The sequence below is a fragment of the Apteryx rowi genome, unplaced genomic scaffold (genome assembly GCF_003343035.1).
Source record: "Apteryx rowi isolate R43461 unplaced genomic scaffold, aptRow1 scaffold_80, whole genome shotgun sequence".
In the NCBI taxonomy this organism is placed as follows: domain Eukaryota; kingdom Metazoa; phylum Chordata; class Aves; order Apterygiformes; family Apterygidae; genus Apteryx; species Apteryx rowi.
The window spans coordinates 535054-553143 of NW_020451094.1; the positions used below are offsets into that span (position 1 = coordinate 535054).

At 60.1% G+C, this 18090-nt stretch overlaps 3 protein-coding genes across 8 annotated transcripts in view; 2 read left to right on the forward strand and 1 right to left on the reverse strand.

The window, feature by feature from the left end:
* The window catches only part of LOC112977144 (dimethylaniline monooxygenase [N-oxide-forming] 5-like), a 6292-nt gene extending 3226 nt beyond the window's left edge, over positions 1 to 3066 (forward strand). The window contains exons 3-8 of the mRNA XM_026089160.1: positions 15 to 126; positions 657 to 799; positions 1469 to 1668; positions 1792 to 2141; positions 2227 to 2299; positions 2593 to 3066. Coding sequence (XP_025944945.1) covers positions 15 to 126; positions 657 to 799; positions 1469 to 1668; positions 1792 to 2141; positions 2227 to 2299; positions 2593 to 2968 — 1254 coding nt within the window. The 3' untranslated portion in view covers positions 2969 to 3066. The remainder of the gene's footprint in view (positions 1 to 14; positions 127 to 656; positions 800 to 1468; positions 1669 to 1791; positions 2142 to 2226; positions 2300 to 2592) is intronic.
* Positions 3067 to 3650: 584 nt separating this feature from the next.
* PRKAB2 (protein kinase AMP-activated non-catalytic subunit beta 2) lies at positions 3651 to 12505 on the forward strand. 3 transcript variants are annotated; one of them, XM_026089198.1, is made up of 8 exons: positions 3651 to 3729; positions 6332 to 6508; positions 7111 to 7277; positions 8243 to 8336; positions 8902 to 9022; positions 10614 to 10747; positions 11102 to 11170; positions 11646 to 12505. In XM_026089198.1, the coding sequence occupies exons 2-8, from the start codon at positions 6347 to 6349 to the stop codon at positions 11721 to 11723; spliced, it is 825 nt and encodes a 274-aa protein (XP_025944983.1). In that variant the 5' UTR covers positions 3651 to 3729; positions 6332 to 6346; the 3' UTR covers positions 11724 to 12505. The 3 variants fall into 3 exon arrangements, with proteins under 3 accessions (XP_025944983.1, XP_025944985.1, XP_025944984.1); XM_026089200.1 differs by having other exon boundaries at positions 8902 to 9016; XM_026089199.1 differs by lacking the exon at positions 3651 to 3729 and adding an exon at positions 3954 to 4296.
* Positions 12506 to 12703: 198 nt separating this feature from the next.
* Positions 12704 to 18090, reverse strand: part of LOC112977136 (myomegalin-like) — a 28211-nt gene continuing 22824 nt past the window's right edge. The window contains exons 26-38 of one of the 4 annotated variants that reach the window (XM_026089146.1): positions 17858 to 18075; positions 17195 to 17389; positions 16419 to 16643; positions 16110 to 16241; positions 15839 to 15958; positions 15578 to 15755; positions 15369 to 15493; positions 15039 to 15140; positions 14676 to 14863; positions 13952 to 14089; positions 13702 to 13840; positions 13499 to 13545; positions 12704 to 13410 (exon numbers count right to left, since the gene is read on the reverse strand). In XM_026089146.1, the coding sequence (XP_025944931.1) occupies positions 13378 to 13410; positions 13499 to 13545; positions 13702 to 13840; positions 13952 to 14089; positions 14676 to 14863; positions 15039 to 15140; positions 15369 to 15493; positions 15578 to 15755; positions 15839 to 15958; positions 16110 to 16241; positions 16419 to 16643; positions 17195 to 17389; positions 17858 to 18075 (1840 nt within the window). In that variant the 3' untranslated portion in view covers positions 12704 to 13377. Of the gene's footprint in view, positions 13411 to 13498; positions 13546 to 13701; positions 13841 to 13951; positions 14090 to 14675; positions 14864 to 15038; positions 15141 to 15368; positions 15494 to 15577; positions 15756 to 15838; positions 15959 to 16109; positions 16242 to 16418; positions 16644 to 17170; positions 17390 to 17857; positions 18076 to 18090 lie in introns of all 4 variants that reach the window. The other 3 variants (XM_026089145.1, XM_026089147.1, XM_026089148.1) reach the window with 3 other exon arrangements.

Below are 18090 nucleotides of genomic sequence, written 5' to 3' on the forward strand. Positions count from 1 at the left end.
CCGTCACCGGCCAGTGGGACGTGGTCACCGAGAGCGATGGGAAGCAGGAGTCGGCGGTCTTCGATGCCRTGCTGGTGTGCACCGGGCACCACACCAATGCGCACCTCCCGCTGCACACCTTCCCARGTACTGGCTCCCCCTGGCTCACCATGGGTCTCACAGCCCTGCAGGCCCCTTACCCGCTCCCCGAAGCCCCTCAAAGCACTGGCCTCTCTGGCATAGCCCTGGCCCTGCTGTGCTTGCTGCCAAAAATGCCCCCCATGGGTTCCTGCACCACTCCCCACTGCGGGAATGTGCAATCCCACCCATTTTGGTGGTCTGTCTGSTAGGAGGCTCTCACAGTGCCTTCAGCATCTGACCAAACCGCTCTGCTCTGCAGGAAGATACTGCTAAATCCTGGGAGGATTTAGGGAAGGGAGCCAGGGGGGTCTCCGGTCCCAGCCCTGCTCCATGCGTGGGGCTGTGTCCCAGTGAGTATCTCCCAGGCTGGAGATGCTGCCACCTCTCTGGGCACTGTCCCAGGACTGCTTCACTCCCACTGGTCACGGCGGGCTCAGCTCCTTCCCAAAACACGTCACCAGCCCGAGCAGGGGGACAACTGCCCTCTCACCCCACAGTCCCTCCCTGGCATGGCTCTGCTCTGCTCTCTTTCCCAGGTCTGGAAAGGTTCGAGGGCTGGTACCTGCACAGCCGGGAGTACAAGACCCCGCAGGCCTTCTCGGAGAAGCGAGTCGTTGTGATTGGCACTGGGAATTCGGGCATCGACATTGCCGTGGAGCTGAGCCACACGGCGAAGCAGGTGTGCCCACGGCACGGCTGTACGCACACGGGGACGCCCTCTGTCCCCTGGGAGRGCCTCTTTTAAAACCTGGTTGGGTTTTCGCCCTGTGCCTGTGCTGCCAGAGCCGACTGGTGGCTGGGCACTTCCCATCTCCTTCATCTTGCTCCCAGACTATATTTATTCCTGGCCCATGCAGACCTGTCTGATTTCAGGCCAACATTGCACTTCAGCTTAAAAGGCTCTTCTCCCTCGCTGGCGTGTTTATTTACAGAGAGCAACCTGATCCCCAAGGGTACTGGGCAGGCCTCCTCCGTCGCCTGCAGGCTCCCCTGCCTCCTCCACCGTACCCCTTCGAGAGCATCTCCCATCCCCTCTTGCAGGGGGTGGCTGCTGTTGCCCCAGCAGCTGTGTCAGCAACCCCAATGTCCAAGGGGCACAGTAAGAGCATAGCTCTGTCCCCTGGCTGCTGCATGGAGCCTGGAACCAGCACGTAATTTAGAGCAGCACCCATTGACTGGGACCGTGGTGGCACCCTGACCCCCCTTCCCAGCTGATCCCAGCTGCGCAGTTGCCAGGCAGGGGACTCGCACACCTCTTTGGGGTGCACAAGGAAAAGAGCTCTCAGGACACAGCTCTTGTCCCTCATGCCACCCGTGGCACCTCCACTTTCCCTCTCCTTCCTCCCAGGTCTTCCTCAGCACCAGGCGCGGGGCCTGGGTGCTGCACCGCCTCGCCAAAAGTGGCTACCCCTTTGACTTCTCCTACCTCACCCGCCTCAGCCAGCTCCTCCACAGCCTGGTTCCCCTCTCTGTTGGGAGCTTCCTCCTGGAGAGGAAGCTGAATGCCCGGTTCAACCATGCACTCTACGGCCTGCAGCCCCAGCACCGGTGAGCATGGGGACGGCATACCAGGGCCCTGACCCAGGTGCTGGGATGTGCTGCCCACCGGCCTGCAGAAACCGCCACGCACCTGTCCCAGGCCCTTTGCAAGGTTTGTCTGTGCCCTTCCAGGATCTTCCACCAGCACCCGACCGTCAACGATGACCTGCCCAACCGCATCATTTCGGGCAGGGTGAGGGTCAAGCCGAACATCCAGGAGTTCACGGCAACCGCTGCCATCTTTGAGGACGGCACCAAGGAAGACATCGATGCCGTGGTCTTTGCCACGGGATACAGCTTCTCCTTCCCCTTCCTCGAGGACTGCGTGACAGTGGTGGAGAACCAGATCTCCCTGTACAAATTCATGTTCCCCRTCCACCTGGAGAAGCCAACGCTGGCTTTCATCGGCCTCATCCAGCCCCTGGGCGCCATCATGCCCATCTCCGAGCTCCAGTGTCGCTGGGCCACCCGYGTTTTCAAGGGTAAGCGAGGCAAAACGTGCCCCGGGGCTATAGCCTGCAGCCCGTACACCTGAAACCTGAACCCGCTCTGGCTCTTCCCCTCAAGGGCTGAACAAACTGCCTCCGAGGCGCGACATGGAGGCTGACATCAACCAGAAGAAAGAAGAGATGGCCAAGCGGTAAGGTCCCACCAGGAACCGCTGGGACACGGGGCCAGGCTTGCTGGGCTGACGGTGGTAGAGCAGCCCTCGGAGTCCTTCCCCTTCCCGTCCCTCCCTGCGCGACCTGGTCCCTCCTGCCTTCCCGCGCACCACGAGTGGGACACACCGCCCCATTCCCCTTCTCCTCCACCCCTGCTCACTTCTCGCCGCCCTCAGCCCCAGCAACCCTGCCGCCATCCCCGAAGATCCCTGCTCTGCGCCTGGCATGCCCCAAAATTGCAGTCCTAGCGCCCGTCTGCTTCCTCCCACAGGTACGTGCGGAGCCAGCGGCACACCATCCAGGTGGATTACATCCCCTACATGGACGAGCTCGCCTGCCAGCTGGGCGTCAAGCCCAACCTGCTCATGCTCTTCCTCATCGACCCCCGGCTGGCGACGGAGGTGCTGTTGGGCCCCTGCACCCCGTACCAGTACCGCCTGCAGGGCCCGGGGAGGTGGGCTGGTGCCCGGCAGGCCATCCTGACCCAGCGGGAGCGTGTCGTGAAGGCCCTGTGTGTGCGGGCCGGGGACGCTCCTCCCCGAGCCACCTCGGTGCCCCACGTCTTCAAGGTCTTCCTCAGCATCGGCCTGATTGTGGCCACCCTYGTCTACATCTCACTTTCTCCTCAACCCTCCAACAGAACTTGACAGGGTCCTGCTGACACCCGTCTTCCTTTTCTRGGGCTTTGGCAGGTGCAGAAGAAACTGGTTCCTCACAAGAAGCTGTCTCACCCCCCCTTGTAGCCCTTGGGGGCCCCTCGGGAAGAGGGCAATAAAGCTCGCCCCCACGCCAAGGGGGTCGCTGACAGCGCTGTGTGAATGCCTGGGCCGCCCCATCGCGTCTGCAGCTCCAGACCCTGTCCGCGAGGTGCCCCGGGGTGTCCCGTCCCCGTCCCCGTCCCAACCGCCTGCAGACCCCGACACCGCCGGGCTTCGCACCCGGGCCCCAGCCCCGGCCATGCCCTCAACCGATATGGCCGCCCGCCCGCTCCGGACGCCGGGGAAGCCGAGCCGCCCTCAGCCAAGATGGCCGCGCGCCAGGCCCACCGCCCCTAGCAAAAATGGCTGCCGCCCGCCCGGCAACGGCAGCCGCTTGAAGCCAGGCCGCCCTCAAAAAAAATGGAGGCTGCCCAGCGGCCGGGAGGCAGCAAGGCGGTGCGGGAGAGCCACCTCCGCTCCTGCCAGCGGCCAGGCCAGCCCCGCCGCCCGGCCTGCCCTCGGGGCGGCCGCYCTCTTACCGCCCGGTGCCCAGGCATTCGCGGCGCCCGGACGGGCGGGGCGCGGGGGCGCGGCCATAGAGAGCGGCGCGGGGGCGGGCCAGAACGTCTCGCAGAGGCTGGCGGTGGCGGCCGGGGGGTGTCGCCATTTTGGACGGAGGCGGAGAGCGGGGAGGCGGCGGCGGCGGCCAGGTGGGGCCAGGGCGAGGCCGTCGCTGTCCGTGCTGGGGCCGGGGGCGGCTTGGCCGGCGCGGCCTCGCTGGCGGCCGCTCCCAGCCGTGGGGCCGCCGCGGTATCTGCCGCCGCGGCGGAGACGCTTCGCTGCCGGGAAGGGCGGGGGGCGGCGGAGCGCGGCCGTGCCGGCGGGTCCCCAGCGCAGGCCCCGGCAGCGCGGGGGGCTGCCTGCGCTGCTGCGGCGGTTCTGCCGCGGCCAAAGCCCTTGTCCCAACCACGTCCGCTCCGTGCGCTCAGCAGACCCGGGATGAGACACTTTCTTCTCCCCGATTTCCCAGCTCATCGCCTTGAGCTCAGGCCAGCACAACCACTGAGCTCTTATTTTCTTGCCTAAGAGAGGGGGACAGGAGAATCCAGTGACATGAAACTTTCTTGGCTAACTTCAGTACCAAGAAGTGTCAACTGAGCAGGCTGTGGGCAACTGTTGGCTGAACAGCAAACTGATCTCTTCAGAATGAATCTCTTCAGACTGCTCGGGTGTTTTTTTGTGACAGAGTAGCTGGCCCCAAAGAAGAGGGAGAAGCAGTAAGTGGTACATTTAGGAGGGCCTTGTGCACTTTGTGTGTCATTGTCACAAGGAAGCTGGGGAAGCAGGGGCCAGACGAGGCTAGCACTATAGGCAGTGTTTTCATTAATGACTTGCATGATGCATTAGAAGGTATTTGTATCAAACTGTCAGAGGATGCTGTGCTACAAGGGGTGGCTGAACTTTGGAGGTTTGATAAGTTAATACAGTAACGCGAAGCACAGCAGGCTGTGCTCAAAGAGCACTGAAATGGACTGACGTCAGAGGAGTTTACAAGCTGCGTGTGAGTTGCTGCAAAAGGATATTGCTGTTCCAGCACAGCAGCGTGGCTGCCTGCAAGATGCAGGAGATGGTTCTTGTCTGCACTGAGTTTTGGATGCCGTACTTTGGAAAGGAGTAACCACTTGGAAGAAACCTTGGGGAACATCTGGAGAATGTGTCCACTGAGGGAGAGTCAGAGGGATTGGATTCCTTCTAGAAAAGAGAAGGGGGAGCTTTCAAATCTGTAACAGTCTGCACATTATTTCTCAGAGCTCTCATGTTGAGCCGTTCTTACCTTGCTCCTAGTAGATGAGAAGAGAGCCTTAGCTGAGATAGCAGGGAAKAAACTTCTTAACACCACGTATAGTTGAACAGGGGCAGGTTTTATGAGGAGCTGGTTCAGTGTCCTCCAGGGGAGAGGGGGAAGATGTCAGAGCAAGTGGAGCATCTCTCCTATCCTGGGCTGTTCAGGTACACTTGAGAGGGGGTGGTGGTATGTGTTAGCTGTCCTCTTGAGCTGTCTTTTAGCCCTAAGGATTTAAGAAATGCTTTAGTAATTGCTCTACAAGTAATGTTYTGAAGCCTGGCTTTGGCTGGCACCCTCGTCTGGCACCCTACGTATAACCTGATCTTCTAAACAAATCTCAAAATGTCGTAACTAAGTGTGAAGTAAGGCTGGCTGTCCTACTGCCTTGCCCACAGAGCTGGAGATCAGCATAGTATGACTGAAAGCATGTGAGCTACAGAAAGAACCTGGGAAGGGGGCAAGACCCGCCATCCTTCTCAGCTGCTGCAAGTTGGGTAAGGCCTGGAGCAGACCTGAAGAGACCTATGTAACTTGTGATGGCTTTGTTGTTTGCCCTGAGAGGTGTGTAGCTGTTCATGGCTTGACGCCATATGGCAAGTTCTTCCTGCTTTGCATTCGCTGAACTGGATGAAATTGGGGATGATGCCTGATCTTCACCTGCAGAGCAGCACTGAGGCAGCCAGACTTGCCTTTCGTTCATGGTGTGCCTCTGGATGGCCAGCCAGACGTCTGACYACTCGTGGTAGCGCCACTGGCGAGGGCTATAACAAGTGGACACCCTTGCTGTGCTGTGCCGTGCCAGAGCTGACGTGGCGACTTGCCTGGTGAACGATAAGTGAATGCCATCAAGAGCTGAGCTTCCTGCAGACACCAGGGCATTAGCCTTATGCCTTGGCCAAGCTCCAGCTTGGGCAATTCCACTCGGACGCTTTAAACGCTCCCCGTTGCTTTTGCCAGGCAGAGGGCTCTGCTCATCTGCCCGCGAGCCCTGGGAGAGTTGTTGAGCGCTGTTAAACAGCTGCTACTCTCACTCCCTGGCTGTTTTCTTACTGGATATAGAGATTTTGTCTGCAGAGCCTGTTGGGACTGTGAAAGAGGCTCTGTTTATGCTAAGCAATTGATTTGCCAATAAAGGTTGGCTTTATTTTTCCCATCAGCCCCTCCACTACCCTAGCTAGTGAGGATTGTGTAGGACACAGTGTAATTTGTATCTGTTTTAGAGTATAACAATTACCAGATTATCTAGAGCAATGGCTCATAAGGATATGGCTATAATTAGGTCAAGCTGTCTTGTTTGTTAAATTCCCCTTCAGCTCCCAAACTTGGCAGTGGGAATGAACTTTGGGCCTTTTTTAGGATCGCTGTAAGTCTCCCCAGGCAAAGGACTTTGGGAAACGGTGCCTTCACTGCCTCACTGCAGGAGCCCATGAGCATAGGAACATTGTCATCTTCTCTCTCCCCCACAGGACTGCTGAGCTGCCATGGGAAACACCACCAGCGAGCGACTGTCTGGGGAGCGGCATGGCTCCAAGTCCCACCGCTCGGACRGCTCTGGTGCTCCCCACTCTACCAAGGAGCACCCGCACAAGATCATGGTGGGCAGCACCGATGACCCCAGTGTTTTCAGCTCCCATGACTCCAAGGTATGAGCTAGCCTCTGCCTTCCCTGTCCTTCTGCCTGGGGTCCTGGCTGGTGCTTCAGCTCACCCCTGGGGTGGCTCAGCTGGGCTGGTTCTGGCTGGGCTGGGGCAATTTGTGTGGCGTGGGTTTTGTCTGAGTGGGCAGTAACAGCTGATGTGAGAGCTGCTCTGTGTTTAATGCTAAATTCAAGCGCTGTGTAGTTAAACTCAGCCAGGGTCCTGGGAAACTGCTTGCCTTGAGGGAACTGCCAGCAGAGCTGGGAAAAGCTGCAACACAGCAGGAACATCTCCTAGATTTCCACACGGCAGGAACATTTCCTGGAACACAGGAGTGGAGCTGCTTGCCTGGCCTGGTGTTGCTGGCTGTACAAGGACAGTGTTCCCTCTGCAGAGACTTCATGACTGTGGGGAGTGCATGGACAGAGGAGGGGAGATGTGATGGGAGAAGGCGAGAGCTGGGAGGGGTCCGTGGAGAGCTGGGAGGCTGGAAGAGCTCTGCAGTGCTCTTGTCTATGATGTGCAGATGGGCTGGTGGCGTCAAGAGAGAAGTGAATGTGGTTCTGGTWGTCTCTGTGTCTCAGTCAGGCTTGGTTTTCTTTGCTCAGATTCCTGGGGACAAGGAGTTCGTATCCTGGCAGCCGGATCTGGAGGAGGCAGTGAAACCATCCCAACAGGCCCGTCCCACTGTCATCCGCTGGGCTGATGGGGGCAAAGAAGTCTTCATCTCTGGGTCTTTCAACAACTGGAGTGCCAAGATCCCACTCATCAAGAGGTAGTCAGCCACCCTCTGATCCCTGTCTTACCGGCCACGCAGCTGTGCTATCCCATGAACTGTCCCCTGCTTCATCACTGGGACTGTTTTCCCTTCCCTGTGCTAGTTGCTGTTTCCTTTGCTTATCCAGCTTTTCTCCATTCACAACACCCAAGGTAGAGCACAAATATGTAGCCCAAGCACAAGTATGTAGTCAGCTTCTTCCCTGGGTGGTGTGGCTGTGATGGTGGGAGATTGTGAAACAGAAGGACAGGACAGGATGGGCCACTTTGTTTTCCCAAATGGATGTCATGCAGCATCTGGTCCTGGCAGCAGAACCCTGCCCAGGCATGCAGCTGTTCCTTGGAAGCTCTTAGCTCTTCCCTGGAAGCTCTTAGCTCTTCCCTTGGCTGTTACCTTACAGCTGTATTGTTGCCAGCAGGGGTTGTTTAGTTGTCCCTCACGTGTTCTGCGCTCATGATGTTGTTCTCACTGTTCTGCAATACAGTAGTCATTTCCATGTAATCACTGTGTAGGACTCTGGACATAATCGCAGCAAATCATATGGACTGGGTTTATCCCAGTTGCAGACTGCACAAACAGAGCTGCTATACTTTCCTGCTGTCGTCCTGCAATGCCAGCCTAGGTTTAGATTTGTTGCCCACACATCCTGTCCAGTGTGTCTTCCATGGAGTGTCTGTCACGCTGACTTTCCCTGGGTATGCAGGGCAAGTTTGCAAGCTGAGTTGCCTCCCGCGCTCTTCGTGGCTGGACTCCCAGGGGTTTGAGCTGTGCTTGTGCCCTGAATGCTGGTGCCTGTTGTGTCTGTGCCTCAGATCACCGATGACGACCAAGCTGAATCCTGRGTTGGGGGTGGGAGGACTGGACAGTGTGGGACAAAGTGCTGTGTTCTGGGACCCCATGGAAGACCAGTGTCCAGAGCAGCGCTGGGGTAATGCTGTTGCACATCTRTTCTCTCCTTCCAGCCACAATGACTTTGTTGCTATCCTGGACCTCCCTGAAGGAGAGCACCAGTACAAATTTTTTGTGGATGGCCAGTGGGTCCATGATCCTTCTGAGGTAACTGTCAAAGCTTTATGCCTGTGGATCTTGCCTTCTTTTGAGGTACTAGATATGGTGTAACTGCAGCAGAGGGGGAGCAGGAAGAGCAGGGCGTATCTGCCAAAACAAAAGGAGCACCTCCATCCCCTGAATCTTTTCAGAGGCTGGTGCCTCTGGACTTAGACATGATATATGGGAGAGTGTCAGGGAGGTAAAAGGGGCAGTGAGACACCAGAAGACCTTTAAACCCCATTTGAATTGGTTGTAGAAGGCATGCCATGAGCCAAACTGAATCATGCAGGAGCAGCATGGGAAGGAGAGAGGACACTTACCCATCGGCGAGGAGCAAGAAGGATGAAAACAGGAGGTGTTGTAGGGGTAGGAGCCWGGGAGTAGGGGAAAATCCCCCTGTGGTAAACAACAGAGATCTGCTAGCATAGAACAGAGCTAGACACTGGCCACTTGTGCTCTGAGGTGATGGCATGGCAAGGAGAACCTTGGCTGTGAGGAGCTGGGAAGGGTCCGAGTGTGCTTCAATTAGAGGTGAACATAGGAAGACTCTTAACTCAATTCTTCTCTTCAGCCTGTAGTCACCAGCCAGATGGGGACAATTAACAACCTGATTCATGTCAAGAAGTCTGACTTTGAGGTGTTCGATGCTTTGAAGGTGGATTCTCTGGAGAGCTCAGAAACCTCAGGTCGGGGTGAGTTTTTTCGTGACATTGCAGCTTTGCATGTGCCATTTTCCACCTCCTTCACTCTGAGACTTGCTTCTCTGGTGGTAATAGGCCCCCTGAGCAGAGGTGCGGGCCTACCTCCCGGGGAGAGTAGTGTTTGATGGTGTGTCCTGCCCTCATCCTAAGCAGCCCCTGGCCGAGGCCTTGTCTCCATAGAGGGGCTATGCTGGTGTAACTCGTTCTGTGGTAGCACTGGCCCACAATGGGGTCAGTGCCTGCGTGGGGCTGGGGCCATTTCAGGCTGGCGAATGCCAGAGCCTAGCCTGCTGGGAACGTTACCTCCTGTCTCTCAAATGTGAGCAAGTTATTTGATCTGGGATATAAGTCAGGTGAGAACAGGATCCAGGTTATTTTCAGCAGCCATTCTTGGCTTTTGTGCCAAGGCAATTTGTCCTAGTGCTAACCCATCGGAAACCTCCATCTCCACTTGAGTTGCAGCAGCAGGTTAGGTTACCGCTTGGACACTGGCAGTGCTGGCTCGGTGTGCAATGGTGGCAGGTAGCTCAGTCGTRTTTCGGTCCAGGGCGCTCTGAACATGGCCTGCTGCTCATGGTATGAGCCCTGTCTCAGATATAGGCTCAGCTCCATGTCCTTGCCCAGCCTGAGCAGGAGGTACTTCATTGGAAAGAAGCCAGCAAGCAGCAGCAGCTCCAGTGAGGTAGAGCCCTTCAGGGTGCTGGCTGTCCCAAAATGATCAGGTCAGATGTGACTGGGAGATGCAGCCAATCCAGCTTCCAGTGACCACGAGCTCCTATGGTCCCCTCACCCAGACTGAACAGCTGCTCAGTCTGGACTTCCCGTTTGCCCTTTGCGGCCCTCCTTGTCAGGCAGTCCTGCAACACCAGCGAGCGTGCAGGCATGCTGCTTGCTGTGCTCCTGTGCCTGCTGCAAAGGATGCAGCTCCTGGGCTGGCAAGCCAGCTACTTGCAACAGGGAGAAGAACCCAGCAGCGCTGAGAGCCGTGTGCAGGTGTCTTTGGTCAGATGCCACAGGCTGCTTGTGTTGTGTCAGTGCACGTACCAGCTTACAGCCATGCTTGAAAATGCCCAGCACTTGCTTGGCTACTTATTCTGCTGTGAAAAGGCTGAGCTGTTGCTGTAGGATACATGGCCAAAGGGAAACTAAGGCTTGAAGACCCCTTTGAAACAAAACAAGTCACCTTCTGTCCCCCAGAGGCTGTGGGGAGCACTGGTGTTACAGCATGACATGCAGGCAGCTTTCTGGAAACTGCGAGGAGGCTTGCATGTGGGTGTGCTATGAGTGGGACCCTCATTCTCCCCAGTTTCTGTACTCCTGCACCATTGCTAGATCCCTGGGCTCTGAGGCCCTGCAGGGGAGAAGGCACTGGGCTTCCAGCCACAAAGTGTATGACAAGCCTGTGCTGCTGCCCCACTGCATGTTAATCCCAGTCTGACCAGTAACAATTGCAGGCTGGGCTCATGAAAGCCATTAGTGCTGCAAAGACCCTGCTGGGTCCTTCTCAGTGTCTTGGGAGCTGCTCTGTGCTTGGCAGTCCTGCTTTAGCCTTCTTACATCTCCTCCTGTTCGTTCCCTTCAGACCTGTCAAGCTCACCACCTGGACCCTATGGCCAAGAGATGTATGTCTACCGGCCCGAGGAGCGCTTCAAATCCCCACCCATCCTCCCGCCTCATCTCCTCCAGGTCATCCTCAACAAAGACACCAACATCTCGGTGGGTACTGCCCGCRTGCTGTGGGCTCCTGCTCCTGATGTGCAGAGCTGGGCTGGGGCTGGAAGGGGAGTCCTGTCTGCAAAGAGCCTGGTTTCCCCTTGGCAGGTGCCTGGCCTTTGCCATGTACTGGGAAAAGGGTCAATTTTCCCATTATTAACCTCTTCCGTTTTAGCCTTTTGCTCTGCCTGGTGCTTAGCTGGACTCTGTTCATGTTCAGAACAGCCAGAGACACCAGCAGCTCATACCACCTGAGACACCARTTCCCTTCTCTCTCCCTGCTGCCTCTAATGGCTGGGGCTGGATTTGGGGGATCAGGGCTCTGCCGTTCCTCCGTGACACTTCTTCTCCTTCCAGTGTGACCCAGCTCTGCTGCCTGAACCCAACCACGTCATGCTCAACCACCTCTATGCGCTCTCTATCAAGGTAAGGGCAGACCCCAGGTGGCTGCTGTGTGAGGGAAGGGGAGTTGCAGTGGTTCCCAAGAGCCTGGGCAGCTGGGGTGTGGAGACAGGGGTGCAGCGATAGGAAGACTCACGTGAAGACTGCTTGGCTGCTCGGTGAAATGTGGCACACCCAGGGACGCGGGCTGTGGTCCCCTTACAGCCCCCAGTTCCCTGTGGCTGCCTCCCCTCAGTGTTGTGGAGCTGGGCAGAACTGGGCTCTCCTGCTGCAAGCCAGGCCCTTTCCTCGCTCTGCCCTGGCTCTGGTCCTGGCTGTTGGATGTGTCTCACAGGTGGCGAGGCTTGGGACAGCAGGGACTGGTTAGGGCTGCTCGCCAAGCCCACAGAGCTGCGGGGGAGCTGCCTCGGGGGCACACTGCTCCCAGGTCAGTGTGGCTAGGCTGCCACACGGCGTTGCGCTCTCCCGCCTGCCCCAGCTGATGCTGTGCCTCTTGCAGGACGGCGTGATGGTGCTCAGTGCCACGCACCGCTACAAGAAGAAGTACGTCACCACGCTGCTGTACAAGCCCATCTGAGCTGGGGCCTCATCCGCCCCCCCACGCGGGACACGAAATGCCACTTTGTCTGCACATGCTGGGCCATGGGACTGTGTGAGAACTGGCCGCTGGCTCCAGCCTCGAACCTGGCAGGGACACAAGCCCCAGCGATGAGCCCAGGCCTGCTGGGGCCTGTGACACTGTCCCATCCTACTGGTGTGGTTTGATTTAACCCTTGGTTTCCACCCACCTACAGCTCTCCTGGCTTCTGCAAGTCCCTGGGGGCCACTTTGCTGCTCACCAAAATCACCTCCCCTAGCTCCCCACACAGAAAGGGCTTCACCCTACCCTTCCTCTCCAGCCTGCAGGGGCCCCGAGGCTGTCCTGGCACTGCCCCACTGCCCCCAGACCAGGCCTACAGGGAGCACCTCCTCCCTGCTGAAGGTTGCTGTGCTGCCCTGGTGACGTCCCTCCAAGGCCTCCTTGGGCCCTAGGGACTCTGCCATGCGTCCCCTGCATCCCTCAGCCGTGGCAGGAAGGAGGGTGCTGCTGRATACAGCCACGCTTTACCTGCCACCAGGACAGCACTGATGAGGCCTGAACAGCCGCCCTGTCCTTGCTTTGGAGCACTTCTGTGGGGCAGGGCTCACTTCGTCACAGCTAGAGGGGCACCTGTGCCCACCCGCATTAGAGGGGGGCCCAGGGAGAGCGGAGCAGGGCAGATACCCCAGGACCCTGACCCCAGCTACACTGTCTGCTGCTGGGGCAGTGCCATGTGACAGGGTTTTCTCTATTTATTACAGTATTTATTGTTCTCAGTGCTGCTGGCCTGGTGTTGGAGAGGGGCTCCGGAGCAGTGAGGAGACCGCCTGCACTGCCCTGCTGTGACGTTGGTCACAGGAGCTGCACCACCGTGGTTTGCTCCATGGCTGCTGGCTCGCAGGCTGCAGGGCACCTACTGGGTGGGCTGGCATGGGAGGGGAGGGAAAGGAGGGCCCAGTGGGGCACAGGGCTGCCCTCAGGGTGCTGGTGTGGGGCTCAGAGCTACCCCCAGGGGCCAGCTGGTGCCCATGGCTGGGGTGGGGAGGTCCCTGCACCCTTGGTACCCTGGCAGGGGCACGGCTGCAGAGACCAGCGTGCTACAAGCACCATAACCCAAAGGAAACCTTTATTGGGGACTCTCCAGCTGCTGAACAGAACACATCATTTCTTACATCTTCCTCCTGCGCTGGGGCCCTGATGCGCCCAGGAAGCCCCCAAAAACGCAGCTCTGATATCTATAGCTATATATATATATATAATATATATATATAAATACATACATCCACAAGCAGGGACAGGTGTGTGCCAAGGTTACAAACAGGACAAGGTCCCAGGGTGAGAAGGGCTCAGCGTGGAGGGCTGTGCCCCTTGGCGGGTGGGAGGAGGGGGCGAGCACTGAAGTGTGAGGCAGGCAAAGCACAAGCCAGCAGCTGCTGCAATGCCAAGCAAAGCTGGATGGAGGGCAYGCAAGTGCCATGGTGTGGCAGCCCAAACACACTGCTTGTCCAGCGCCCGCAGCAGGCCTGGCCCTGGGACAGTGCTGCAGGCCCCTCGACCCCTGCCTCCCCTGGCCCCTCGGCAGCAGTACAGGCTGGGTCTAGTCCAGCCCTCCGGTGCAGTAGGGCAGGGCGCGGAGGCCGACGGGCAGGGTTCACGCAACGGGCAGGGCCTGCTGGGCCTTTACCTGGTAAGAGAACATGCATGGCAGTCAGGGCTCAGCCGGCGGGGGGGCACCAGGCCCTGTCCTGCACTGGCTGCCAGGCCAAACTCACCTCCAGGTTCGTTCTGGCCTTGCGCAGCACGTTGTGAGTCCTAGTCACTGTCARGCAGAGAAGGACAGTCAGTGAGAGCCCTGTCTTGAGGAGCAACCCAGGCACAGGGGGGACCAGGCCTGCTGGTATGCCCAGCCCACGCCACRTCACCCCACAGTGGGGTGCTCTCCCAGCCTGCCCACCCACCCGTCCTGGCCACCTACGCTGGCTCATGATGAACTGCTCCATGCTGTCCTTGAGCCGGGTGGTGCTGTGGAGTCGCTCAGCCGTGCGCTGCAGGGCATCCTCCTTCTCAGAGAGCTGGGCCCGCAATGCTGCAATCTCACCCTGCAGCGCCTGCTCCTACAACAACACAAGTGCAACGAGGTGTGAGTGCCTGGCCCTACCGCCCCGCCAGCTCATCCAGGTATTTGGGACTACGTGAGCTGCCCTGCTCCCTGGCCTGGTCCTTACCTTGCCCTGGTGCTGGGCAGGGGCAGCGGGCAGCACAGCACTCCAGAACGCGGCGAGGAGAGATGCGCACTCCTCCAGCATGCGGTGCAGGGTGCTGGCGCTGCCCCACAGGTGCCCTGCGCGAGCACACCTCAGGGCCTACAGGAGAAGGGTGCGGGAGCAGGTGCTGCTGGGGCACCCACATCCCACCGTGCCCAGCCAGCACAGCAGGGCAGTGCCAGCAACAGCCCACAGGCTGGACACGACCGTCTGTGTACCAACCCTGCAAGCTCAGGGCTGGGTATCRGGCTCCTGCGCTGGAAATAGCTGCGGCAAAAACCAAGCTGAGCAGCGAGGTTAGGGGCCTGCCACAGCTTGGGTGGCTCGCGTCCTTGGCACGCATGGGGGCCAGGGGCTGGGGACCACCTGGAGGCGCAAGCAGCTCCAGGAGGGCATGCACCACTACCAGGGCTCAGCCCAGCACAGCATGGCTCGCACTGGGCTGCAGCCTCAGCTGGGTGTGTGCCGCACYGAGCGCACATACGCGCCTGCTGCGGGGAACCCCCGCTGCAACGATCCAGCATGGCTGGGAGCGAGTGAACACATATGCATTTAAATCACCCAAATTGCCATCTGGCCTCACTGGTACKGATGGGGCCTCCCGACACGTGGCCCTGCCTGCCCCAGGCCATGGAGCAGGGTCCGTCCCCTGGCTGGCTCCAGCCCCATCCTGCCCACACTTTACCTCCTTGCCCGGGAGCGGGTGGTTGGGCAGCTCGAGTGCCGGGCGCATGAGACACATCAACTCGTGGGCCAGCGCCTTCCCCTCCACAACATGCTGCTCCAGGGCCTGGTAGGTGTCCAGGCGGCCAACAACATGAGCCCCTGTCAGCCCCTCGCTCTTCCTTGCTGGGGGGTCAGCTCCGCGTGGCTCTGCAGGCAAAGTAGGGCTGGGTGAAGGCCACCACCTGCTCCCCCTCCAGCCTCCCCATCCCAGCAGCCTGGCTCTGCCCTGGGCTCTCCATCCCTCCCCAGTGAGGGCAGTACCACAGGTTTGTCAGGTCTCAGCAGCCTCGAGGTGCCCATGTGGCCAGACTCCAGGACCTACCGTCCATTTGTCGGGTCACCAATGTGTCTGAGGGCRGTGGGGAGAAGAGGGGGGCTGCCGAGCTCGTGCCAACATCCCGCACTGGAGGAGATGGGAAGCAACCTGGAACAAGAATTAACAGTGCCCCTGCAGTCGGCTGTGGCTCCATGCCCAGGGCTGCTGAAGGCCACTGTGTCCGTCCTGCTGCTATGACAAGGAGAGGCATTTGGGACACCCTAAGGACTGCAGAGGGGATGGGCACCCCAAGACCAGCAGCTGGGCAGAGGAGCTGGGGTGCCCGGGCCAGTGGCAGGGTGAGGGCAAGCAGGGGGCTGGGCACGGGGCCTGTACCTGCACGCGTCTCTGCGGAGGGGCCAGGGAGGCTCTCGTAGACGTGCAGCTCCGCACGCAGGGCCTGCAAGAGCAGGCGGTGCTCCTCACACTGCTGCTGCAGGAGTGTCACTGTGTGCTGCAGCCTGTGGATGGGCGACGTGTGGGTCGAGGGGCAACACATGGGTCAGGGCCCTGCTGACCCTGGGGCCACAAAGCCCCAATTCTACCTGTTGTTGTCCTCCTGCAGAGAGAGACGCTCGTCCCGGAGCTGCCGGATGCTTTCCTGGCACTCAGCAAGCTCGTCTGTCAGCCTCCGCTGCTCCCCACGCCTCCGGCCCACCTCTGCCTCGGCCTCCCGTGCCCGGGAGCAGGCAGCCAGGAGCGCCTCCTGCACCCGTGCCAGCTCTAGGGACAGAGAGCATGGAGACATCACCATGGCCCCACTTGCTGAGTATCCAGGATGCGGGAGCCAGGCAGCCCGGCCCTACCTCGGGAAAGATGGTCACGCTGGAGCCGCAGGGTCTGGTTGTCCTCGCGCAGGGCCCGGTTCTCACTGCTCAGCCGGGACCCAAGCTCCTGCCCCTGGATGTAGATGTCGGTGGAAAAACCTACAAGGGGAGGGATTGGTGCTGAGTCCCTCATCCCAACGCCCTGCTGTCCATGGGGCAAGCACCTTCCCCGTACAATGGGGTGGGCAAAGCCTGCCCCTCATCGAGCCCTGGGACCCCCAACGGCCCCTGTCCCAGTGCCACTTCGTACTGCTGGCCTTGCCAGTGGAGGCCAGGCGCTGTTCGAGCTGCTCCCGGAGCCGGTCGTTGGTGCAGATGGACTCCTCAAGGCGCTGGCGCAGGCTGCGGATCTCCAACAAGTGCTCCTCCAGCAGGTCTGCCCCTGCCGTGGCCGGGGGGACAGCTCAGGGGAGGGGGTGGCCAGGTCCCCCGGCCCATGCCGTCCCCGCCATCCTGCCCTACGCCAGAGCCGTGTCCCGCAGCCCTCCCGGGGCTGGGTCTCCTCCCTGCCCCCCCATGCCCAGCCGGGATGCCCCCACGCCCTCTCTCAGGACTTTACCTGTTAGCTTCTGGCTGGCTGGGTACCCCGACGACAAGGCCCCGTGAAATGGCCCGTGCAGCGGCCAGCCGGGAGGAGGCACGTCCCAGGGGGCACGGGTCTCGGCCGCCCYGGGCGGCTTGGCCAGGCTCTGCGGGGCACCGTGCCGGCAGAGGGATGCCGGGGGTTTGCTGCTCTCTCCAAAGGGTCCCAGTGGGGCTGCAGGCTTTGCTGGCAGTGTCACACCTGCACACACAGGACAAGGTAGTGAGGAAGAGGAGGGCAACGAGCGGGGGGGAAGAATGGGGGTAACAAACCCTCCTGCAACATGCTTCTTGCCCCCTTCTCCCTGTGCCCAGCAATGTGGCACAGAGTCCCCCATGGTGGCCCCATCCCCAGTCCCACTGTCTGTCCCCTGCCCAACCCATTCACCCTAGGGGGTAGAAGCTTTTTCAAGGCACCCTGATTACTTGACATGAGTTGGAGGGTCTCAGCCCCACTCCTATGCAATGGCTAACCAAACCAGCCCTTTCCAAGGGGCCCCTGGGGTGCCTGAGTGCCCACCAAAAGGCCAGAGTGGCCTTGGGGCTGCATCCATCCCACCCTCCCCGCCCTCTGCACACAAGAGCAGCCTGTCCCCATCATCCCCCAGGCAAGCAGAGCAGCGGACCCGGCCTTGAGGCCCTGGGGAGCAGGAGAAGGAACCAGGCAGGACTGACAGGTTGGAGGGGTGGGGACCATGCAGCGCAGCATGCCAGGCAAGCAGGACTGACCCYGCGCTGGAGCCACACGCTCACTTTCTCCCAGCTGTCTCCGGAGCACCTGCAGTTCTTGCTGTGCCTCAGCCAGGGAGCAGACGGGGGGCCCACAGCAACCCAGGAACATGGGGGCTGCAGGAGGGGGGGGCCCGGCAGGCAGAAAGGGGAGCAACCCGGGGACCAGTGCAGGCAGGGGGGCACTAACAGGTTTGGACAAGGAGTCAAAGTGAAGGCCTAGAGACAGGAGAGAGACGGGGAGAGACGTTAATGTGACTCTGGCTCAGGCTGGAGGGAACCTCTCCTCCCCGGAGGTCTTGTCACACTCCAAACAGCCAAGTCTGTGTCTGCAGCTGCCACAGGCTGGGATGCCCCACGGGCTGGGATGCCCCACGCAAGGCCGGGCTGGGTCCCAGCCTTGCAGCGCTGCGGGTACCACGGCGGGGCACCCTCAGCATCGCGTGCTCGGCCAAGGCGTGGAGCCAGGCAGACATCGGGGGCACAGTGCCATGCGGCAAGGCTGTGCCGGGTGGCCTCCACCAGGACCTCGCAGGTGAAGTGACTAGGGGGTGCAACGGAGTGAGAGCACCCACTCCTGCAGGGACCTGCATGCCAAAGAGGGGCTGCATCTCGCACTGTGCATGGTCCCCGTCCCCAGCCCGTGGCTGCGCTCCCTGGGCCTGAGCCCCCAGTACCCCGTGGTACCTGCGCCTCGGGCAGGCTCCTCCCGGCACTGGCTGCACTCGCTGGCCGTGTCCCCGTCGGAGCAGGGCTCCAACCCATCAGACACGAAGGAGGTGCTGGTGACAGAGCGGGATGACTCGGAGGGTGGGTGGCTGCTGCCCGGGGACTCGCAGCGCTCCTGCAGCTTCGCCTCCAGGCTCTCGATCACCTTCTCCTTCTCCTGGAGCTCCCGGCTGAGCCTGTGGAGACGGCTG